This window comes from Mus pahari, chromosome 8, assembly GCF_900095145.1.
Source record: "Mus pahari chromosome 8, PAHARI_EIJ_v1.1, whole genome shotgun sequence".
In the NCBI taxonomy this organism is placed as follows: Eukaryota; Metazoa; Chordata; class Mammalia; order Rodentia; family Muridae; genus Mus; species Mus pahari.
The window spans coordinates 84,871,544-84,897,672 of NC_034597.1; the positions used below are offsets into that span (position 1 = coordinate 84,871,544).

General features: G+C 35.3%; 1 protein-coding gene across 1 annotated transcript in view; it reads right to left on the minus strand.

Moving 5' to 3' along the window:
• The window catches only part of Klhl1 (kelch like family member 1), a 363,866-nt gene that overhangs the window by 3,724 nt on the left and 334,013 nt on the right, over nt 1–26,129 (minus strand). Inside the window, exons 9-10 of the mRNA XM_021203301.1 lie at nt 22,964–23,176; nt 5,090–5,261 (exon numbers count right to left, since the gene is read on the minus strand). Of these exons, the coding sequence (XP_021058960.1) occupies nt 5,090–5,261; nt 22,964–23,176 (385 nt within the window). The remainder of the gene's footprint in view (nt 1–5,089; nt 5,262–22,963; nt 23,177–26,129) is intronic.

Here is a 26,129-nt window from a genome sequence, read left to right on the forward strand (position 1 = left end):
AGAGAGAGAGAGAGAGAGAGAGAGAGCTAGAGAGAAAGAGAGTAAGACGGAGGGAGAGAGGAGAGGAGAGAGGAGAGGAGAAGACAAAGAGAAAGGAAAGAAGGAAACAGGAGGGAAGACAAAGAGGGAGGAGAGAGGGGGTGACAGGGAGGGATAAAAGGTAGACAAGTAAGAGAGCGAGGTGGGGCTGAACAGCCCTTTTTATGGTCTTCACTGTTGCTAGGAAACAGGGGAGGAGTTTATTCTGAAGGTCAGAAGCTTGGGCCATTGCCTACATGATTACTAGCCATGCTTCTCTTTTGGGGACTGTGGAGAGGGGGCAGTAACTTAGACAGTAGCCAGAGTTCCAGGAGCATGAGGGAACGCCTACCTTGTCAAGTTGGTGAATTATGACTTCGGGGTTCAGACCTCAGCTCAAGTGGAAACCAGCCTGTCTGCGCATAGCCCAATGCCCCACAGTGATTAGAAACAGATGCAGAGACCTACAGCCATACATTAGATGAGGCTGGAGGAAGTCTTGTTAAAGAGTTGGTGAATTATTGAGGGAACCTAAGGAGATAGCGACTCCATAAGAAGACCACCAGAGACAAATAACCTGGACCCTCGGTGGCTCACAGAGACTGAGCCACCAACCAAAGTGCTGGTATGTGCTCTACCTAGGCTCCCTGTGTATATGTGACACATATGCAGCTTGGTCTTTATGTGAATCCCACAACAGTTGTAGGAGAGGTTGTTCCTGACTGCTTGCCTGTGGATCCTATTCCCCTAACTGGGCTGCCTTGTCAGCCATCAGAAGGAAAAGATGCCCCAGTACTGCAGTGCCTTGATTTGACAGGGTGGAGTGATATCCAGGGGGTGGTGGAATTCCCCTTTGCAGAGAAGAAAATGGGAGCATGAGGAGAAGGCCTGTGTAAGGGGATGGGAGTAGGATGGGGTGTGCTATCCTGACATAAAACAAATAAAAAATTGATGAAAGAAAAATAAAGACTCTATCCAGTTCCTTGAGAAACTTAGAGGACCCCTGGACATCCAGTGTAATCATCAAGATGCCTAAATATCTCAAGCCAGTTTAGTTTCTTCATCCTTGCTGTTTTCTCCTTTGAGTTATGAATATGTTTTCCATAAAAATGTTTTGTTTCTCTCCAAATTTGCATTCTCCTAATCATTTTAATCCATAGTAATCCAATAATTTAAATGCAATTCTTATTCATTGTTACTGATTAAAATCCTTCATTATGAATTCTCTTAAAGACAGGGATCTTTAGCATGGTTTCTGGTCATATGCAATTTTTATCTCCCAAGAGCTAATGCTTTCAATTTTATTCTTTGTTTTCTTTTATTGGATACTTTCTTTGTTTACATTTCAAATGTTTAGTGAAATTTGTCATAAGACATTCCTCTGGCTCTTACAGATGCTAATTTTTAAAAGTCAAATCATTACCAAATATTTATCTGTTGAACTCACTACCTCTATTTTAGGTCACATTTAACACTTAATTTATGGCAGTAATTAGTTTCTACTTATTTTTGTGAAGGATATGCAGCAGTGATGAATTTCCTTTACCAAATACTTGATCCTTCTTTTTTAAACATTGCATAATTATGACATGACATCATTAAACACATAAAAAATATCTTTTTTATTTAAATCAATTTATCTAATATAGTTTAAAATAGTTTCCCTTGTCCTCTCCCTCAAGAATTACAAAGTTAAGCATGGTGACCTGAAAATTTTGGTTATAAAATCACTTAGTACACGCAAGTGAGAGTGTATATATGGTACCAGTTTTTCTTGTTACTCTTTAACAACTTTCTCTATATAAATTAGTTACAAATAAATTTAATTCAGGCAAAAGAGAATAATGATAGTCTTCAATTAATTTACATGACAAACATTTACATATCTCCTATAACATAATCATAGCCTCTGAATTTCTGAGGATGGGAAATGTACACAGCTCAGTGGCCATGGGAGAGTCTCCTGGAAATACAAAATCCAAGTCAATTTTACATAGGTAAGAGAAATGTGAATTTATTTTGCTTTCTGGAAACTTTATCTAACCAGTAGAAGAATTGAATTCAATGTTCAATGACAGAGTAAGAATCCTTAATACATATATGTGAGTATATGAGTACAACTTTTTCATAAAATAAATGAAGGCACAATTATCAAGTGTTTTAGTATTATAATTCTGTCTAACCATCCATGTTTTTAAAAGTATATTTATGTATTCTTGGGTATTTTCAGAGTACTTGTTTTTTTTTTTTATTTTAACAATTAGCCCTTTGTGGGGGCAAGGCAAAAATTTCATGTACTTTAGTGTGTAAATGGGGTAATAATTACCAGCCTTACTTGAAGTAGAAACTTCTGGTCACATCATGTGATGTTTTACTGATGCTGCCCCATACGATGGTATGTGTAGCTTGAAGAATGTATAAGTAGAACCCAACAGACAGTGAAGGGGCACTTGCATAGCTTTCAGTGCAATGTGTTGTTGGTCTCTGGCTTCACTGATCTTCACTCCAGTGAGAGAGGTAGAGGTAGAGGAATTCTCTTGGTGTTCTGGCTGGTTCTGGTTGATGCAGCTGACTCCTACACATTAGGCAGAGGCTTGGCTGTTTCTGGAAGATTGTGCTGTCCCTGCTGATTCATGTTTGATGACACTCTTTGAACTAAATTGTCAATATTTTGACACTACTGAGCTGGACTGCTGATGTCCTAACGATGGAAAGATGGAATTGCCCCGAAGAACCAATGTGAGAGTGGGAAGGGAGGAGTGGGTGGGTGGGGGCACACCCTCATAGAAGCAGGAGGAGGGGGTGATAGGATAGGGTTTTCTGGTGGTGGTGTGGAAATGGAAAATGGGAAAACATTTGAAATGTAAATAAATAAAATATCCAATAAAATAAAAAAGAACTAGTTTTAAACAGGTCTACATCTCATTTACTATTTGTTTTCTCTCCTACTTTGAATGGTGAGTTAGGAAGAGGGGGTTTGACCTATTTAAGAACCCTTACTAAAATAGGTTTTGAAAAATCCAAGCCTGCACATATTGAACAAGTTTATTTTGGAGATATATATATATATATAATGTTTATGTGACTAGGAGGTCTTTATAGATAGTCCCTCAGTAGCCTTAAAAGTCTAAGAGATGAAAAGATATGAAAGTAAAATGTTTAATTTAGTACTTATTTATTTTAAAAATGTGCCATTATTTTACCAGATATGAAAGTAAATATTTAAAAATAGTACTTTTTAGAATTTATGTTTAATATACTAAGGCAAAATCATAATAAAACCAATCTTCTGTTTATAAAATACTATATAAACCAGAGAAAAAAATTTCTTTTAAAAGATGATAGAAAATTGCTAGCTTTTACTTTTACTTTTATTACCACATACATTATTTTGATTTCAATTTTATTGGAATCATGAGCATAATGATACTTTATGATAAATATTTAATGAAGATATCACATTACATCATTTATGTATCTCTCAAGTCCATTTATTTAAGGTTGATTTGTATTAGTACCACGTCTAAAATTCACACCACTGAAGCGGGAATTTTTCCAAGCAAATAAACAGTACTTAATTTACACAACACCTCTTGTGGAAACACTAGGGATTTACTAATGTGAAACATCCAACTATATCCTGCAGCATTTTCATGAAATAATATTTTAAAAATTCATTCATGTTTTCCTTTGTACCTGATGCCACTTGGGTAAAGAATTCTCTTGCAATTGAAGTAAATAGTGAAAAGTCAAAGAACTTAGTTCTAATAATGCTCTTTCTCCCTTGTATGTTTCTTTTTATAATTCAGTCAAGTATATGTATTTTATTGAATTATAGAGGGATATTTGTGGACAGACATGTTCACAATGCAATATTTTGGCCTAACAATTGCACTTAGATATTAATCCATAGGAGTGAGGCTCTTGAGACAGAGTAATTATTAAAGATGAATCATCTACAATGTCTATATATACATACATGCAACTATTATTAATGCAAACTTATTAATATTCCCCAGACACAGTTTTCTCAATTTTATGACCCAAATCAGAACCTTAAGCTTATTAAGGCATATAAATTACAAATTTGGTTTTGAATTTTACCATGTACATCAATGGAAAGATTGTTTATTAAAAGAAAATCTTACCGTTAGCTTTCTAGCTAAGGTGAAAGGCAAAAAAATAAAAGCAAAGTACATAACAATTAAATCAAAAGGAACATGTCTAAGAATGTTTGTACTCCCTCTATTGTAAACAAGGTCACAGCAGTTAGCAGGTCCAAGGTGTTTTCTACTTTCAATCTCTTTCCCTGTAATTATCTTGCTTTCTACATAACTCATACATTTTGTAGCTTTTCGTGTAGAATGGGATCTATTGCATTCTATTCTGATACTAATTACAGTGTGTACTTAAAAGATAATTTTCACTCAAGGTGAGCCAATCATTTATCTTCATCATGCAGGGTAATGGAGCTTTCTTTCTGATGAACAACGTCTTATTTGGATCCCATTTCCTTTATTTTTGAAATCAACTGAGGACATAGATTATTCATTTCCTACTTAAATGTAAGATTATTACTTAGTGCTTCTTATAGCTTTATGGAGTGAACAGTCTCAAAGTATTGTAGTAACACATAGGCAGAAATGAGTGGCAGTAAGAACACATTCTGAAACATTCATATTTTTGCTACCAGAAATTTTTAAATCAAATATTCTTTCATAGATTTGTGTATAAATATAACTTCAGTTTTTACTTTAAAACATGCAAATCTATTGGTGATCCTTGAAGTGACTAATTATAAGGTATCCTTGAAATATTGATGTATTTTAGTAATATCAGTTTATCTTATATTGCATATAGAAGAAAATATTATATAAAACAACTTATTTATTTTTTTAAAATACCTACCTCTCTCCATGACCTATTATTAAGTGTATATTACTAAAATCAGTCACTTTGGTATAAAGTGGTTCAACAATATAGATTGAAATTACCATAAACAGTCTTTCACAAGATGTAACTTAAATAAACTCTATTTTACTTTCAGTAACGTATTTCATATCAGTCTTACCTGTGTCCACTCATTAGTTTGTGGATCATAGGACTCCATGGTGTTGAGGTAAGTCTGCCCATCATAGCCCCCAACAGCGTATAGCCTGTCACCAAGGAGACAGACACCAACAGCATCTCTAGGCATACTCAAAGGAGCCACCATGGTCCATGTGTCTGTTTTTGGATCATACCTAAAATTCAAGGACAATGAAATGCAAGTTCTAATCATATTTAACTGTTTAAATGACTGATAATTTTGAACAATAATACCTGAAAATTAAAATTTAGAAGTTTTGCTGTCAAGATCATTTTTTTTGACAGACAGATGTTTCTAAAACTAATATCAATCATATTGGTCATTTTGAAATCTAAGTGACTTAAAAACCGTACCTGGAAACTTAAATTGATAAAGATTTACTTGATTGAAAATGAATGTCATGACTTCATTTTTTAGGTGAATAGATACAAAAGTCACCATTTCCCAGAGAAATTTAAAGTTTTGTACTAGATTAAAACAGAGCCTTATTGTAATGAAAGCAAATGAAGGGCTAGAAAGCTGGGAGGACCTGGATTTGAACACCCAGTAGGTGAAACTTTCTATGAAATGGTAATACAGATCTACTCTAAATTTCCCAGAAAAGGAATAAATATTTTGTTCTGAAATTCTGTAGATAAACTTGATGCAATGGCATATTTTTTATATATATATATATATATATATATATATATATATACATATATATATATATATATACCAAGTTTAAGACCAGACTCAGAAGCATACATGAAATATTGTTCCTAAAAGAACATTAAAACTTGTGAAACTATTCTAAAGTGAATAGAACTGTTGCTATTATAATAATGCTAAAATTTGCCCATGATATATACAATGGTAGATGAAGACTTTGGGGCCAGATAACCCTAGTTATTTAAATAACTGTGACTACAAGCACTTCATTTTAAAAACCATCTCAGTAACAAATGCTACATATGTGAATTTAAGATGTCTTCCTATCGGTATATATGTCTGTATATTTAGGATAGTTTACATTTGTATATTACCTTATGGAACATATGCTATTTCATTTAAAAATGAATCATTTAATCAATTCTTTGCTTTTAATCTGAAATTTCTGATTGAGATTTCAACTAAAAGGTAGTAAGCCTAAAAGGAAAAAAATATAAATTATGGCTAAAGAAAAATACTTTCTTTTTAAAAAAGAAATATGTGTTTCTTAATCTACAACTTATTTGGCCACTAGAAAATTCAATCAACAGACTCCTAAAATAAAACAAGAAGCTAACTTTTCATCAGAATATTAAAATAAAGTTGTCAATAATATGTGGGTTTTAATTATAAAGAATAATTATTTTGCCCAAAATGCTACATGTATTGTTAGAGTTGGAACTTTTTCTTTCAATTACTGATTCCATGCCTGACAAAATTTAATAATTTTCCTAGGCTGCTAAACCCATAGGAATTTGATTGACAGGCTGAAATTAGTTAATGCAAAGCATCACAAACAATGACAAGCACAAAGACAAATATAATTACAAAGATGCACTTCATTCAATCATAGTCTAGCATTCTAAGACATCCAATAATGGAGAAAGAACTCTATAAAGGAGGTACAGAGAGTACCACCCACATGCTGATAATACATTCCAGAAGGTAGGATACACATTTAGGTAACTGGATAGATATTTCAAATAAATGACTTAAAACATAGAGACAAGTAATGAAAGTTTATAAGTAAAAAGTAAGTTAGTTTTTTTATAACTGTCTTATAGCTCAGAATACTATCCAGAAAGTTCTTTACAGTGGCTTCAAATATGTTTTATGTTTGCTATGGATTCTTCTAACAATTTCAGCTTCTTGAATATTTCCTAAAGATTTTAGATCCATTTTGAATTATTTATTTACAGTGTGGGAAATATGTATTCATGTTAAATCTCATAAGGTGAATATATAGTTTTACCAACAACATTAAGTGAACAAGCTATGTTTTTTCAAAATATAATTTGATGTCATTTTCAAAAATTAGTTGTCCATAGGTGTATTGGTTTATTTATGAATCCTTTATTATATACTACTGGTCAACATGTCTACTTCTTATGACAGTGTCAGGCTATTTATGACTGTCATTCAGTAGTAAAATTTTAGACCAGGTATTGTAAAATCTCTAGCTATGTTCTTTCTATGTTAGGAGAACTTTAGCTACCATAAGAAATGAAAATACAGATATTAAAGTGTTTCTACACAGAAAAAAAAATTCATCAGAGAAAAGTAACAGGAGACAATGGGGAAAATATTTGCTCATTGTAGTTTAGAGAGTGCTCTGCTACCAAGAATATATAAAGAACTTTAAACACAAGCAAACAACAAATAAAAGAGCCAAAAATAAAAGTGAATAAATGGTGGAAGAGTATGGGTGGGGGAGCACCCTCATACAGGCAAAGGGGAGAGGGAAGGCGGGTGTGGGATGGTTTGAGATGTAAAGAAATGGAATGATTCATTTTAAAAAGTGAATAAGCGGGTTAATGAAATGGACAGTTATAAGAAGAAATCTACAGAATCAATGCAATCCCATCAAAATTCCAATACAGTTCTTCACTTTGATATCCTATACAAGTCTAGTCAGATATCTGTGATCAAGAAAACTGATGTTCAAGGCCAGCCTGGTCTACAGAATGAGTTTCAGGACAGCCAGGGCTACACAGAGAAACCCTGTCATGAAAAAAATAAAGAAGACAAATGATGGCAAGGAAGAGCATAGAAGTCGACCCTTATCCATCCCTGCTTGTAGTGCAATTGTCATGGAACCTGTCTTCTAGAACACCATTCTCTGTATGAGATGTGAGTGTTTTGCATAGAAAATAACTTTATATGCTATTTCTCAAATGCTAATTATATTTAATTGACTGAATTACACTTAAAATAAAAGTACATTAGTTTCTCTCAACTAGTGACATTCAGCCTCCATCACAGATAAATAGGAAGTGGCCACATACCTAAAATGCCCAGATCTGTAAGACATCCTCTCACAGTCAAGATTCTACAAGGATTTCTCTCTATTCAGAACTTCTCAGAGTTTTATCTTTGCCTGGAGGCATGAGAAGTTATTCTCAAAATGGATTATCTTTTTTTTTTTCTTTTTCACAAATCGTTTCAGATGTCTAAAGATTATTGTAACTATTTACTATATAACAGTATTTATTATATTGTAACTACTGATTATATAACAGTATTATTACTGTTTTTCTTTTTAAAAGCTGATTTTAAGTATTTTAAAACTGTGCTCGACAGTTTATTAAAACAATAAACAAGAAAAGAAGAATAAAGAGTGGCAAATGTTTGCTTTTTCCTTTGGTCTGTCTGCCTCTCCTGCAGGTTACCTTGGTCTCACAAGTCAGACTGTGAGCTCTGCAGCAGAGTCTCTATTAAACTTTACAGCCCTCAGGCAAGAGAAGCAGCTGTACAGGGTGGATAAAATTGACTGTAAAATGAAAATCTGCTAAAGGCATGAACAGTCCAACAATGTGAGTTAGTTTCCCTTTGAAAGTTCACACTACACTTTTTAGGCCGCATTAAATCTCCAAGCTTCATTGTCATTCCTATGCTTTTGGGATACAGTTTGCATTAAAAGATATTTAAAGGAAATTAGTTTTAAATATTAAGCTATTATCACCTAGAACTCAGATGGTCTGTTCACTCACATTTTAAACCAATATTTAGCGGAGAAATCTAAATACACAGCTATCTTGCACCCTATAAGTATGCCAGCCAGGAAAAGAAAGTAAGAATGAAAAAAAAAACAATAAACAAAAAACAACAAAACAACAAAACAAAACAAAACAAAAAAAAAAACAGGAAACATGGCAAAGATCAATGTTGTTCTCTCTCCATACTGCTGGCAATACCAGCCAGAGAATCAGGTAATAGACCTTCATTTTCCTTCCTGTCCTTCAATTTCCATTCCTTTGTCTGATCCTCAGCCAAGTATTAGAGGACATTCAGGGATCTGTCTTCTCTCTCACCCTCCATTCTATGGGGACTCCACAGATTCTGTAGCAGACCTGGATTAATCCTGCCTATGGACCTGTTCATCTGCCACTGTTCCAGCTTCTGCTAATTCCCAAGCATCAGCTCTCAATATCTAGAAACAGATTGTTGCTCAAACTCAGTGCCCACACCTCACAGGGAATCAAAAGCATTACTTATAAGTCAACTTCCAGAAACCACATATTCATAATGTCCAGATATGTCAGCAAAACTCACAGGATGAAAAAAAAAAAAAAAAAAAACCAACAAAGAAAGGACCAGATGTCAACACCTAGAATGACAATCATTGCAGAGCCAGATACCTAGATACTAGTGAGGCAAAACAGCCAATAACAGCAAGAAAAATATGTCTCCACTAGAGCCCTCGAACCATATTATTCTAGGCTCTGAGACATGCAATGGAGCCAAATCACAAGGCTAGAGAATCAATGTAGTGTTTACAAAACTGTTCAAGAACTTACTCCAAAATTTAATAAAATCATTAATGAAATCAATGAAAATGTGAAAAGGAGTGAAAAAAAAAAAAAGTTCAAGTATTAAAGTGAAAATGAAATCATTGTGAAACTTCAAAGTGAGGTGAATTTTGAAATGAAAAGTAGGAACTAGATGATGAGCCTCAGAGGCAACCCTAACCAACAAAATGCAGGAGATGGGACAGGGAATATCATTCACGGAAAGGAAGGTAAATGAGATGGATACCTCAGCCAAAGAAAATGGTACATCTTCTAAACTTTTAGCAAAAATGTCCAGTAAAACTGGGACTGATTGAAAATAATTTGTGCCTTTCCCCCAGCCTTGTGCAAACTGCTCATACCTGGCTTGTCACAGTTGCTTGCCCACCTAGGATGGAGACTTCTGACCTAGGTAAAGTCTAGTGTCCTGCCACATCTGCACCTTTCCTCCAAGATGCCACTACCTGTTGAGAGGCTGAACCTGTTCTCCTGACACTATCCTGACAAAGCAGTGATCCTGACAAAGCAACGAGATCCTGGCGTGGTGGGGAAGGGTCCCCCCGCCCCCCTTTATAAGCTCTGACTCTTAAGTAAACATTGGCCTTGATCATAGAACTTGTCTTGGCTCGTTATTTCTCTTGCAGCCTTTCCCATCCAAAACCCCATCTTTTCTTTCAGGAACCCAGTAACCCATGGCCTCAGGCAGCTACAGGTGGCTCCAGACAAGTGGCCTGAAAGCAGGACTGGGGTTATATAGTCTTGGTGGGTCTCCACAGAAAACAGAAGATGTATCCCTGCACAGTAAGCAACATACAACATTAATGTTAGCGCTACAAACGTCATCTTTTGAAGGCTGTTGATTGCAAGGGTGCAAAAAGGATACAGGCTAGACTGAGTCAGCCTTGGCCCAGAGCTGATATCAGCTAGGGGTTGACAGTGGAACATAAGATTGGAAAATTCTAAACAGGCATTTGTCCGTAGTCAAAAACTGCATCAGGCAGGAGTAGGGCTTAAAATAATAAAATAAAACAAAATAATATAAAATAAAATAAAATAAAATAAAATAAAATAAAATAAGTAAAATACAAAAAAAGAAAGAGAAAAAGAAAGGAAAGGGAGATGCTAGATATAAAATGATATGAGAGAGGGGGGGGGGAAATAGGAAAATGGATCTCAGAGCTCCTCCAGGGACAGAGGGAGATGGGGAGATGTCCCGCTTTCTCTCTGGCCCCTACAGGACACATCCTTAGTTCTGGTTACATCAAGTTCTCTACCCTCTGTATTATCTGTGTTTGGTGCACCAATATCTGTCCACGTGTTAATTCATATCTGTTTTTGTTTCATTGTCTGAATGACTGTTGTTTTATGTTTCATGTTGAAAAAAAAAAAAAAAAAAAAAAAGATTAAAACTTTATCTGCTGGCTATCCAGCTCTTGATTTAGTTTCAGTTTACAGAGTGGAGGCTGATTAAAGTTGCCTGGCACCGTAGCCAGGAGTCAAGCACAGCAGGATAGGCCCTACTGAAAATACTGAAAAGCTGTTTTTAAAAGGGGTCTGCAGCTTCTTAGTTCTAAGGCAAATAAACTGATAGTGTTTTTTCCTAGAAAAAAATCTCTGCAATTGTACTTATTGAGTTCAGGGTGAGCAAATGACAAAGTGCTTTTTATCTTAAAATTATAGCTAGAAAATGTAAAAAGTCTTTGGTCAAAATTTATAAGATTCATGTACCCGATTCATTTGGTTTCTGAATGGTCCTAAAGGTATAAATATTCATGTCTTTGTCATAGAATATTAGCTTATAAGTTATTGGGTATGATTTAAAAGGTGTAACATTGGTAACAAGAAAGTTAGCTTAAAACTGGTAACTCAGGTTTGGAGTCAGTTTAAAACATAGCACGTGGCATGAACCAGCCCAGGAAACTAGGCCTCTAAGGATACTTCTAAATTGGGATAATATTTTATGTAATTCTTATCCAAGAAACTAGACTTATAAGAGATAAGACTTAAAACAATGTCTCTAATAAAGCATTAAAAGTTGCCCTGTCATGCATTGATATGTAGGAATTGGCAGCCAAACTTTGCAAAATGAAAGTGTTATTTCTGGTATTGATTTTAAAGAGAATAAATTGTTTAAAATTGTGTTTTGCTTTCTAAAAGTTATAGATATATTCTAATATTGCAAAAGAAACTTTAAAATTATGGTTAAAATTTCCAGTGTTTCCTTGACTGCAGTTTGCAGTTTGTTCGCAAGCTTAAGATTTTTAACTCATCCATATAATGTTAATTAGGATGATTACAAGAGTAATCATCTTATGAGAGTGTTCATGCAGTTCACTGTGGCCATCCAGCCATACAAAGACAGACTTATCTGGATATATTCGTCTTCATGCAGAAATTGAACCCTCGTACAATCAGTTTGGCTTTGGTTGCCACCTTGCAGGGAGCTACAGTACAAGCTATAAGGAATGTTTTAAGTATAAGTCATCTTAAGAAAGACTGTCCAAAAATTAGAGGCATACACAGAAAATCAAATTGTTTCCCTGGATCTGTCCTCACTTTAGGAGAGATAATCTTTGGGCCAGGATTCAGGCAGTAAGCTCAGATTAAGAAATATTTACATTTGAGTTCAAGCAAAGCTCATAGCAGCCTCACTGAGGTTTTGTGTGGCTTTTCTTTTGTTTTGCAAACCCTGCCTAGGGATTTTTTTTTTGGGGGGGGGGGGGATCTTTGCCTCCCCTTGCCTCTGGGGAATTATTTTTAAGACCAAAGGACATTATTACAGATGTATCTAGGTGTTGTTCAAAATAAAGTTTAGACTTAAGATTTATGAAAGGTCAGTGAGGCTGTAGATCTTACAGAGGCATTACAAGCTGTCCTGCCTACTCCATATAGAATTATGGATTTGGAAGGCTGTTTTTTTTCCTTTGCATCCTGATAATTGTAAAGGGTTTGCTTCTAGTGAGCTTGTGATCATTGGAAAGTTTTGCCTCTAGGTATGACCAAATAGCCTTACATTTTGTAAGAAAAAAAAGTTTTGTCTCTGTTTCAATACAAGAAGCTAGGACTTTGAATCTTTCAGTGTATATTGTTTCTTAAATAGAAAGTATTTTATTAGCTAATACCTCTGAAGAGAAGTTTACTACAAATCTTTGCTCTTACCCAATGAGCTTTAAAGTTTTGGGGAGGAGCTGTTGCACCAGAAAAGATTCAGGGGCTATATCTTTTTAATATTTAGGGTCTCAACTTTATCCTAGAAAAAAAGATGATTTGCTTACTTCAAATTATTTTCAGAAGATTCCAGGAGATGTTAATTGGCTAAGATCTCACCGTAAGCTCACCACAGGGGGACTTAAACTTTTGTTGAATGCTATCAAAAGAGATGCAAATTAACTGATGAAAAACAAAAGTCTTTGCAGAGAGTAGAGGAAGCTTCTGTAATCAATTGTTATTAATTGTAATCATTGATAATCAAATATTAGCTGCATATCCTAGTTATTGTTATTCAATGTGCCCACAAAAAGAGAACATTAATGTCAAAGCATCTTTCTTCATCTCCAAGTAAAGTTTGAACATCCTATTATGAAGCTGTTGTGATGTTAATAAAAATTGTAAGATAAAATCATAAAGGTATTTTTTTAAAAAAAGTCTTAAAAACCTGACAAGTTGTCTGTTCCTCGTTTCGAGCAGCAATTAAATTGGTTTTCCCAGAACACTGATATTTGGCCTATTGCATAGCAAACATTTTAGGTAAAATTAATGTTCATCATCCAAAAGATAAGTTGTTAAAAATTGCTTCTGTGCATGCTATTGTATTTTCTGTAAATTTATGCATGCATGCATCCTATACAGAATACATCTACTGTATTTAATAACAGTCCTTCTATGGAAGAGAAGTATGTGTGGTTGGATCACATGTTTAATCTTTTGAGTTTCCTCCTGCTTCAGCACAGATAAATAAATTGTGTGCTCTAGCCAGTGCTTTGCAGGGTTTACAATTGCTTGAACTTGTTCCTTTTTTAGATACTGCTACTTCTCAAATTGGCAATTGTTTATACATATACAACTCAAGTTGAGAAAAAAATATTGTTCCTTTAAAGGACTGTCATTGGACATTTAAGAACTCATCCTAGATTTTCTGGACAAGACCTCTTTAGGCAATGTCACCCCAAATTTATATCCCAGGACAAGTATAGGCATTACAAGAAAAAATTTGCCATATAATTTCATTCTTTACATCATCAAAATAGTAATGTCTTGAAATAATTATTTGGTATTTTTAAGAGAATGTGCATGTCAAATTGTAAAGACTTATTCTCAGTGTCCTCAGTTTCTACCTGTTCTACATAATGGTGTTAATTCTTGAGGACTTATACTTAATCAATTATTGCAAACAAGAGAAACAACTAAAAGTGTAATTAGTCATTGCCTATGTTAATGTTTTTTTTTTTTTTTTTTTTTTTTTTTTTTTTTTTTTTTTTTTTTTTTTTTTTTTTTTTTTTTTTTTTTTTTTTTTTTATGCTTGGTGTTCCAAATCAGATTAAAACAGATATTCGTACTGGCTATTACACTCAAGCATTTGAGATGTTTTGTCAACAATTTACTGTTACCCATGTTATTGGAATTTTTTTTATAATTCTAAAGGACAAGGTATTGTGGAACTTTAAAAACTATATCTTCTTTAAAATCAAAAAATGGAGGAATTATATCCCCATGCACATTATTTAAGTCATGCTTTTTATTTTTAAAATTTTAAAATTTGGATGCCAAAGAACTCCTTGCTGAGTGCTTTATAGTATATTATAATCAGGCATACTGATGCCTAGGTGAGATGAAAGGATCCACTTATTGGCATATGGAATGATCCTGATCAGGTATTTAATATGGGGAAGAGGGCGTGTTTGTGTTTTTTCCACGGAATGCTGCAGTAGCATGCTAGCTGCCAGAATGATTTGTGTGACAGGCTGACCTGTGAGCTTGCTGAGTGCCCTGACAATGGTGACAGGAAAGCTGTATTGGGTATATGGACTTGACTCACCTTTGCTTGCCTATGTCCCAGATCAGACAAGCTAAGCTGCCTTGCTTCAAGCTTTTTAACCTTGTGGGACAGAGAACATAGAGACTGTGGAAACTGATTTAGAAAAATTAATCATAAGGAGAAGTTATAATGACTCTTCTCTTTCCTTTAATATGACCAGTTATTTTTACTCAATCATGGATGGACTGGTCTAGAAATAAATCCAATATTGGAGATTCCTATTATGAAGATAGCTAAAAATCTTTATCAGCCAGCAGAGTTAACTTGGAGAATAGCCTCTACTATTTGCATGAGAAGTAACAGTTTTTCTGTTGATTCTCAAAGTCACCTTCCCAACTTCTGGAGGCCAGACTTGGACCTGATTGTTGCTAATTTGCAACTGAATTGCGTGCCTGGGAAATCCCCTCAGACAACCTTAATCCTGTTGCTTTCAACTTTGACTTTGTGTTTCCAGCAGGTTGGTTACCTCCTTATAGGCTTGCCTTCAGCAAAGCACAGATGGCAATGATTCACTGCTATGAACAAATGCATTGAGTGCACATTGTGGCTTTGGTATGATTGGGAAAATGGTGTGCAGTGAGGGCCAGCAGCCAAGGAAGGACCACTGGTTCTATGGCTGGGTTTGTTCATAATAAACACTAAAATGCCCTGTTTGTGCAAATAAACACAAACAAGCTGCATGTGTTCTCAGAGACAGGTCAGAAAAAGTCCAATCAGATTTAGTCCTAAGACAGATGTAGCCACCAGCCACCATAATTCCCAGGCAGGACCAGGAAACATAAGTAAATTTTATGTCCCAGTCCAGCTAATATTTAATAAATAAAAAGGGAAGAACTGTGCCCTTCTCCCAGCCTTGAGCAGGCTGCTCAGACCTGGCTTGCCACAGTTGCTAGCCCACCTAGGGTGGAGACTTCTGACCTAGGTAAAGTCTACTGTCCTGCCACATCTGCAGCTTTCCTCCAAGATGACACTACCTGGTGAGAGGCTGAACCTGTTCTTCTGACACTATCCTGACAAAGCAAGGAGACCCTGGTGTGGTGAGAAATGCCCACCCCCTTTATAAACTCTGACTCTTAAGTAAACATTGGCCTTATTCTGAGAACTTGACTTGGCTTGTTATTTCTCTCACAGCCTTTCTCACACAAACCTCACCTTTCCTTTCAGGAACCCAGTAGCCTGTGACTGCCAGCAGCTACAATAATTATCTATGAATAATATGAAGAGAGAAAGTGAAAGAAATCTTGCTCAAACTCACAGAAAAAAATTTTAATCATAGAAAATTTCATAATCTAAAAGAAAGTTCAAGAATCATACAGAACACAAAATAGACTAACTAAAAAAATAAATTATTTATGACACATAATAATCAAACCAAAAGAATATTCTACTAACACCAAGAAACTCACCTTACTTAATCTCATCTATGAGTAAAAGAATGGGAAAAGATATTTTAAGCAAATATACCTAAGAAAGAACTTTGTGTGGCCATTTTAATACCTGACAATAAACTTTGAATCTAAACTAATCAGAAAAAATAGCAGACACTACACACTGGTAAAAGAAAACTTCACAAAGAGGAAATTGCAATTTACATCCATGCACTTTAAAAGGGCAAACAAATTCATAGAAGAAGCACCATTACAGTTTAACTAACATATTGACTCTCACACACGAATAATGAGAAACTTCAAAACTCCGCTCTCATCAGACATCAACCAAACAGAGTAATAGTGAAGCTAACAGACATGATAAACCAAGTTGACCTAATATTCACAAACATTTAACCCAAATACAAAAGAATGTAAATTCTTCTCAGCAAGTCATGGAATTTTCTCCAAAACTGGACATGACTCAACAGACAGAAGAGATTTGAAAGGAAGTCAAAGTATCTTCAGTTACACATGATGTGATAGTATATATAAGTGACTCTACAAATTCTGTTGGGATACTCCTAAACTGATGAACATTTTCAGTAAAGTTATTGGATATAAAAATTAATCTCCAAAAATCAAGTAGACTATATACAATGAAAAATGGACTGTACAAGAAATTTGGGAAACAACTCATTAGCCTCAAGTTGTGCGTGTGTGTGTGCGTGTGTGTGTGTGTGTGTGTGTGTGTGTGTATGTGTGTGCGTGTGTATGTGTGTGTGTATGTGTGTGTGTAAATGACCTGGTTCATCCTTTGTGGGCTACCTCACGTTCTGTGAGTTCACATGACCGTTTCTTGTGTTTATTTAGAGGGCGTGTCTGCATAATTTTTCCATCCCCTCAGGCTCTTACACTTTTTCTGCCTCCACTTCTGTAGGGCTCTCTGAGCTCTCAGGGGAGGTTTAGATACAGATATTCCATTCAAGCACAAGTGTTCCAAGTCCTCTCTTCCGATTTCTGGTTGTGGATCACTGAATTGGTTCCTACCTGGTGCAAGATGAAGCTTCTCTGGTGATGGTTGAAGAAGGTATTGATCTTTGAGTATAGAAGAAGTATGTCATACTGATTTGATTTTAATGTTTTAGTGTACGTTTCATCATTTTTAGAGTATGTGTGTGTGTGAGTGTTTGTTTGTGTGTGTGTGTGTGTGTGTGTGTGTGTGTGTGTGTGTATGTGTATAGAGGCATGAACATTAGTGTATTAATGGGATCCTTAAGTATCCCACCAAGTAGGTATCTGTTTTCTTGTCCCTTTTCTTGGACTAATGTGTGTGTGTGTGTGTGTGTGTGTGTGTGTGTGTGTGTGTATGATTATTTATTTTATTCACATTTCAAATGTTATCCCCTTTTCCACCCCCCTGAAACTCCCTATCCCATCCCCCTCCTCCTAGTTCTATGATGGTGTTCCCCCACCCACCTAACCATTCCCACCTCCCCACCCTCAAATTCTCTTACTGGGCCTTCCAGCCTTCACAGGACCAAGGGCATCTCCCACTGATGTCCCACAAGGCCATCCTCTGCTACATCTACAGCTGGAGCCATAGGTCACTCCATGTGTACTCCTTGGTTGGTGGTTTAGTCCCTGGGAGATCTGAGGGTTCTGGTTGGTTAATGTTGTTCTTCCTATGGGGTTTTAAAACCCTCCAGCTCCCTCAGTTCTTTCTCTAACTCCTTCATTGGGGACCCCATGTTCAGTACAAAGTTTGGCTGCAAGCCACTGCCTCTATATTTGTCAGGCCCTGGCAGAGCCTCTCAGGAGACAGATATATCAGGCTCCTGTCAACAGTCATTTCTTGGCATCCACAATAGTGTCTGGGTTTGGTGACTATATATAGGATGAATCCCCAGGTGGGGAAGTCTCTGGATGGCCTTTCCTTCAGTCTCTGCTCTAAACTTTTTCTCCTTATTTGCTCCCATGAGTATTTTGTTTCCCTTCCTAAGAAGGACTGAAGCAGCCTTGTTGTTTGTTTTTGTTGTTGTTGTTTGTTTTGTTTTGTTTTGTCTATTTCAAATGTGATAGCATTTCTTCTATATTTCCTTTTATAATTCATTAGAATTCTGTTTGTTTTCTAATAGGATAGAAAGGGAGAGGATTTGAAATGGAGGAGAATGTGATAAATTGTGAGGGTTAAAAGGGGGATAAACTTTAATCAGGACACTTTATAAGAGAAAAGTACATATTTTCAATAAAAGAAAAAATTGAAAATTTATAGTGTCCATTTATTTGTAAAAGCTAGTATATGAACACTAATACTTAAATGATGTTAAAGCAGCAAATAAAATGTATATATTGAGCAGTAGGTGGTATGTAATTATAAAAACTTTCAAATATCCCAAAGAAGGCATAAGGTGATGGTAAAGTTTATTTTCATGTCTTCTCAACTCTGAAACTTTCTGTTACGATTGTATGATTTTAAAATAGTGTTTCAAAGTTCCATGTATATTATAATTATTATCATACCACATACCTGTCTGTTTTGATATTCAGTTTAAACACAATAAAAATCGGAACAATAAAAAAAGAAAATATGAACAAAATATTATTTATATATAAATTAGTAGAGGCAAAAGTTTTATTCTTAAGAATAGTATCTTGTAGTCTTAAATTTCCATAAAATTAAGTAAATATTTTGAAGTGAATTTTGTCAGTCAAGTCTGTATGCAGAAAAATGAAAATAGATCCATACTTGTCACCTTGCAAAAAAAAAAAAAAATAGTTCAAGTCCAAGTAGATTAAGGACGTCTGTAAAGCCAGACAGACTATATCTAATAGAAGAGGAGAAAGAGTCTCAAATTACTTGGCACAGGGGAAATTTTCCTAAACACAACTCCAATGACTTAGGCTCTAAGATCAGGAGTTGATAAATGGGACCTCATGAAACTGAAAAGCTTTTGTAAGGCAAAGTACATAGTCAATAAGACAAAACAGCAACCTACAGATTGGGAAAAAAATCTTCACTAACCCAAAATCCAATAGAGGGCTATTATAGGTGGAACAACAATATGAACTAATCAGTACCCCCAAAGCTCGTGTCTCTAGCTGCATACATAACAGAAGATGGCCTAGTCAGCCATCATTGGGAAGAGAGGGCAATTAGTCTTGCAAACTTTATATGCTCCATACAGAGGAATGCCAGGGCCAAGAAGTGGGAGTGAGTGGGTAGTGGAGCAGGGCAGGGGGAGGGTATAGGGGACATTTGGGATAGCATATGAAATGTAAAGGAAGAAAATATCTAATAAAATAATTTTAAAAAAAGAGTTTAAAAAAATAACCACAAAAACCCAAACAGGCCAATTAAAAAATAGTCTATAGAACTAAACCGAAAATTCACAACAGACGAATCTCAAATATCTGAGAAGCACTTCACAAAATGTTCAAAGTCCTTAGTCATCAGAAAAATGCAAATCAAAATGACTCTGATATTCTACCTTATACCAATCAGAATGGCTAAATAAAAAACCCTGTTGATAGCACATGTTGTTGAGGATCTGGAGAAAGATGAATACTCTTTCATTGCTGGTGGGATTACAAACTGGTACAACCACTCAGGAAATCAATCTGGAGGCTCCTCAGAAAATTGGAAATAGATCAACCTGAAGACCTGGCTATACCACTCTTGGGCATATATCCAAAAGATTCCCCACCACAGCACAGGCACACATGTTCCACTATGTTCATAGTGGTCTTATTCATAATAGTCAGAAGCTGGAAACCACCCAGATGTCCTACAATGAATGAATGGATGCAGAAAATGTGGTTCAGTTACACAATGGAATGCTACTAAGCTATTAAGAATGAGAACATCCTGAGTGTTGCAGGCAAGTGGATGGAACTGGAAAATATCATCCTGAATGAGATATCTTAGACCCCAAAAACATGCATGGTATGTACTCACTAATAAGTGNANATTATCAAAAAAAAAAAAAAATACAGAATACCCAGCATACAATCCATAGATTCTCAAGTATGTTTACAAGCCGAAGGAACCATGTGAAGAAGACTCAATCCCACTTCAGAGTGAGGAGAAAGTAATTCTGAGGGCACAGAATAAGTTAGGACCTGGGTGGGAGAGGGGACAGAGAGGGGGAAAGGGGAACATGATCAGGTATTGGGAGGAGAAACAAGACTGAAACCCTGAGGCCCAAAGGAAAGAATAAAAACAGGTAACCTTGAGAGGTAGGAGGTGGGCAGACCTTCTAGAAAGTACCAGAGACCTAGGAGTTGAGAGACTCTCAAGACTCAAAGGAAGGGACTTTAGATGAAATGCTCTATAGTGGGGAGAGGGAATTTGTAGAGAGCGCCTCCAGTAGAAAGACAGGGCATCAAGTGGAGGGATGGGGACTGCCATCCCAGAGTAAAAAACTCTGATCCAGGATTTTCCCTGTCAAAAAGAACTGCAGGGACAAAACGAGAAGAGACTGAGAGAAAGGAGGGCCAGTGACTGGCCAAAATTGGAATTCAGTTCAAAGGGAGGCTCCAAGACCTGATACTATTACTGATGCTGTAATATAGACAGAAGCCTAGCATCCCTAACCTCTGAGAGGTCTAAAAAGCAGCTGAAATAATGAGATGAAGGTATTTAAACTCAATCAATGAACAGAATGTGGGGACCTTGCAATGGAATTAGGGAAAAGCTGTAAGAAGCTAAGGTGACCCTATATAAAAACCAGCAGTCTCAACTAACCTGGAACCCTGGAATCTCTCAGACACTGAGCCACTAACCAGACAGCATAGACTAGCTGATATAACCACTCCCCTCTCCCCATCACACACACATAGCACATATTGCCTGGTCTGGCCCCAGACCAGGGAAGATGCAACTAACCTCTGATGAACTTGAGACCTCAGGGAGTAGGAAGGTCTGGTGGGATGGGTGTGTAGGGTGAGTTGTGGTGGTGGGAACATCCTTTTGGAGGCACAGGAGGAGGTATGGGATGAGGAACAGTCAGAGGGCAGACCAGGAGGGGAATAATGACTGGAGTGTAAAAAAAAAAAGTTTAAAGAATAGAAGAAGTCACTTAGGTAAAGTTTTGTTATAAAACAAACTTTCATTTATTGCACACCTTGTTCTTAATTCATTCATCCCAATCTCTGCCTTTATGCTTGATATGATGTGCTTAATACCATCATTGCATAATGCATGTGATGTCCATATTATCTCATCTTGAAATATAAATGATGTGCATATATAAAGCATAGTATCATACGACTGAATATCACAGTATATTAAAAGCACTATCTATGTTATATGCAGAAAATAGTTTCTCAGAGGTAACATTATACATCTTGATTATTGATTGCATACATAAGAAATCAACAATATAAGGTTATGCTTTCCAATGTGAAAGCACTTAGACTCCAATAGGCAGTGTGAATTTATCCAAGAATCATGATAATATTTTTTGTTCTGCATTAATTAAGCTATGCAGAGCCACTGAATATCTATAACTTAAAATAGCAGAGTATTTAAATCTAATTTTGCATTGCAAATATATTCTGAGACTGAATTATTTACGCTTATGTGAATAAATAAAATTTAAATATATTTTAGAGGAAATTCAGATACAATTCTTTGAGGAAATATTATTTCATTAGCAGCATTTCCCTAAAGTTTGAAAAGTAAAAGTAGCAAACTCATCATAGAATAATCCCTCCAATTTTCTAAGTATTTACTATATGAAAATAGTTGTCCTGTGAGATCCCTAATAATTTCAAAACAGATTGTTTCAATGTTTTAAAAAGATTAAACCATTGATTTTCTGAACATTTTAGTGAAAAACACACTGTCCTATGTCCAAGTATAATTATTAAGATAGTACATGGTTTCTTAATATTGTAAGGAATTTTGTCATATCTTCAACACTATGCATGGAGCCTCTGTATTCCCTAAGATACTGTGCTCCCAATTCACTATGGCTGTTTAGCCAGTTTGTCCCTGAAATATGATATGAACAGGGTTATTTTGCCTAGAGATGGGTCTGTAAAATGAGTGAACAATCTCTTACTATGCTTTTCTCTTTCTTATATAAGTTAGATGTTTTATCTGAACCATGTCAGTCATAGTGCCAGAGTGCCAACACTCTGTCCATGTCCTATGTATACATTTACTATCATGGTTATTACCAATGAGATATGGGAGTTAAAATATAATTACTTATCCCAACTAATAAACCATTATTTCAATATTTCTTATGTTCACTTCTGTGTAGATGAAGATTCATGCATATGCAATTAAAAAACTCACAAGCCTTGCTAAGTATTTACCAACATTTCTTCCATACAATCCAATAGTTCTATACAATCTAATATTAAGCAAGAAATATATGCCACTGTTATTAGGCCACACCTGAAGTCAAGTTATTGACTCACTTTACCCTTGGGTTATCTGGTTCATATTTTCCCAGAATTAAAAGACCAGATACATCTCCTGTATATACTAGAGTTATAGAAAATATATATTCAGTGTTGGTTCCAAATGAAGCTCATGACCAATCTTTGAGAGTTTGAAGCAGTGTAACAATTAATACTAAGACAAATGGATAAAGAATCAATTTCTAAAAAGAATTTCAAACTTTACTGTCTAACAAATGGAAAATATTTGTATCAGCCATCATTTTCTAAATGTGTCAGTAGAAATGTGCATGGTATTTAAGTATCATATGGAAAAACTGTTGTGGAGGTTTTAAGCTAATGGAAAAGAAGAGGCATGATCAAAAAGTGAAATGAAAAAAAAAAATGGTGATATACGAGAGAAGGAGATGAAGAGGAATGAAGAAAGACTGAAGGGAAGGTGGCAGGGATGGTGACTGGAAGGTAAGTGGGAAGGAAAGGGATCAATTGTGAAAATAGTTCCAGGAGTTGTATTTCCATTTTCTGAAGCACAAGGTGCACTCTCAGTGGCTTTTGGGCTTACCTTTCCACATAGTCCAGGAGCCTGGAACAGTGGTTTGAAGCAGGAGCATCATGGCCACCCACTGCATACAGGAAACCATCACAGGTGGCCACTCCAACACCCCCTCTCCTCTTACACATCGGTGCACACATGCTCCACTTATTTGTATGAGGATCATAGTATTCCATTGAACTCAAACAAGAACTTCCATCTCGACCCCCAACTGAATACAGCCTGAAACCACAATGAGAAAAATACTTAATATTACCAATGGAAAAACTGTATTTAAAAATAAATTTTAGGGTGTGAACCACAGATAGAAATGTATCATTACAAATGTAGATCTTGATGTAGGTAACCATATAGATGGAATTCTTGTTAGTGTAATATATGGTATTCTATGTGAAATTATATAAAATAAAATCATAGATTCCTTGAACATATAAGTAGGCTGTTTATAAGATAATTGATAAAAGAGAAATAATATCATTTTTTGAATAAATACCCAGGAATATATTTAAGAGATACTTTAAAATGTAGACTATGTCATAGGAGAGACAACTGTCATCAGATGCCTGAGATTATTTTATTTGGAGTCAGTAATCATATACAGATACTGCATTGCACTGTCACAGTTTAGAAGACTAAACAACAGAATACTCTGATTCCGGTTGTCATAACAACCATCTTTCTTAGTGTATATGCTGTAGTTTAAGAAAACTTCTCAAGAAATTCTTGATACTGGCTTGAAGGAGTAATTCTAAAATTTACACTAATTTTTTTCTGCAATTGTTTTATTGACAGGAGTATAACAGGAACTTTCAAAAATAACTTCTGTGTCACAACTGAAAATAAATGATTGAAAAATACATTGTCTATAACTTTAGACATACTCATTCTTCATGCTATGATCATTCATGAAAATTTTAGTGTGAGTGTGTGTGTGTGTGTGTGTGTGTGTGTATACTTGTGTCTCTATTTCCTCATTTGATATTTTTGTATGTCCCACACATTAACCAATATGTGTACATTACATAGGCAAATTTTCAAAAATAGTTTTTAATACTTCTGATGCATTCTATAAGAACAGAACAGACACAGAGATGTGTTTACAGAAGCCTCTGTGTGGTATAACTCAGAATCAGTGTTATTAAAGCCTTTGACAGTTATATGGATTATGTTTGCAATTTTAAGTAAACCACAAAACGGTGTCTCACCAACAAAATGACAATTGCACAAGAAGGAAGATCACAATGGTGATTAAAGCAGAGGCTATGGATTTATGAAAGAGGGGGATTTTGAGACAGACCGACTTAACACAGACTACAGCTTTAGGAGCAGCAAAAATCCAACTAGGAGATCAGAAAATTGAGGCTGCTCTGTCCTTTGGAGTTAATCAGGGTGAATAGTAACTGCAGAGTATGTAGCTATTACTTCTGATAGAAGAATTGCAGAAAAATTCCCATAGTACGAACATCGAGAAAATAAAGGTATGATTTGTTTATCTCAATACTGTGGTATCTGATTGATCCTTAACTAGAAATGTGATTCTTAATCTTCTTGTCAATTTAATTCTCCATTTTTTCAGTTTCAAAATAAATGCACAGGAAACAATGTACTACATTGTATACTACAGTTTGGAGTCCTCAGGTATTCAACTCCATGATCCAGTATTCTTTAATAATTCTACAATATGATACTTAAGCTGAGATCAAATCATGGATACATTTTTAACAAGTCAATTCTGTTTCCCACGTAGCATGCTATGATATATATCTCTGGTGTCCCGAGGGTTCTCACTGTGACTGTCACGCTGCCCTGCTTGATTACTCAGAAGCAGTCTGCTGACTCTGTCATATCAGATGATGAAACTAAGTAGGAAGAGCATTTTAAAGGACAAGCATTGAACAATTTGGTTTGCAAAATCACCCAAGTAAAATAATCATTCAGATTTTTTTATCATCCTTAACACTCCATGAAATCTGAACTCATTTACTTCCAATTCATTTAAATTGAAGATCTAACTCAAAAGAAGTATTGCTATACTCCTGAAATATTGCTAACATGGAACTATACTTTTTAGAAATACTGCATAATACTTACATGTACAGTGTAGAGCATATAGATAGCATTGTCCCTAGTTAATGATACACAGAGAAGATATCACACTTTTCCTAATGTTTCAAAGGAGATGTTAATTTTCAGTTTCTCTACTTATTCATATACATGAATAAACTTACTACACTCATCAGATATCTAAACTCTGCTCAGCAATGTCCATAGATAATAATATAAAAACATTGTTTAAGATTATGTTAGATTTATTTTAGTTTTTAAAATAATTAATGGCATATATAAAGACATGTCATAATGTAAAGAAAAATGATATTATGCATCTACTAGAACTAAATAATGACACTGAACAGAGTATCATACTTCTACAGGGTTGATCAATGTTTGAGCAGTGCATTCGTATTTTCTTTTTTTTCCTTTTTCTTCTTTTCTTTTCTTTTTTTCTTTTTTTCTTTTTCTTTTTCTTTTTTTTTTTTTTTTTTTTTTTGTGGTTTTTTGAGACAGGGTTTCTCTGTATAGCCCTGGCTGTCCTGGAACTCTTTTTAGACCAGCTGGCCTCGAACTCAGAAATCCGCCTGCCTCTGTCTCCCGAGTGCTGGGATTAAAGGCGTGCACCACCATGCCCGGAGCACCGGAGCATTCATATTTTCAACCCCAGAGAAGTTAAGAACTGTAAGATTATAAGACTGCATTACATTGTTATACACACACACACACACACACACACACACACACACACACAAACACAGAATGAGACACAAAGACAGATATATACAGAGAGAATAAAAGCAAGGAGACATGAACTCTGGGAGAGGGGATGCGGGAGTGACATCATTTGCAATTAGAGTACAAATAAAATAATTTTATAAAGAAAAAAATAACTGTTACCAATCATGCAAATTTTCTAAAACCTGAAGAATAAATACTTTCCAAACTGCTTTAACTGTAGTACAAAAGCCAGCAAAGACACCATGGATTTGAAAAATTAGAGGCTTTATCACTAAGGATTTATATTTCAAAATGTAGAAAACAGTAGTGAACTGAATTCAGCATCACATTAAGTGGCCAGAGTAGTCAATATAAAACCATCAGTCACTGTTATTCACATATCACA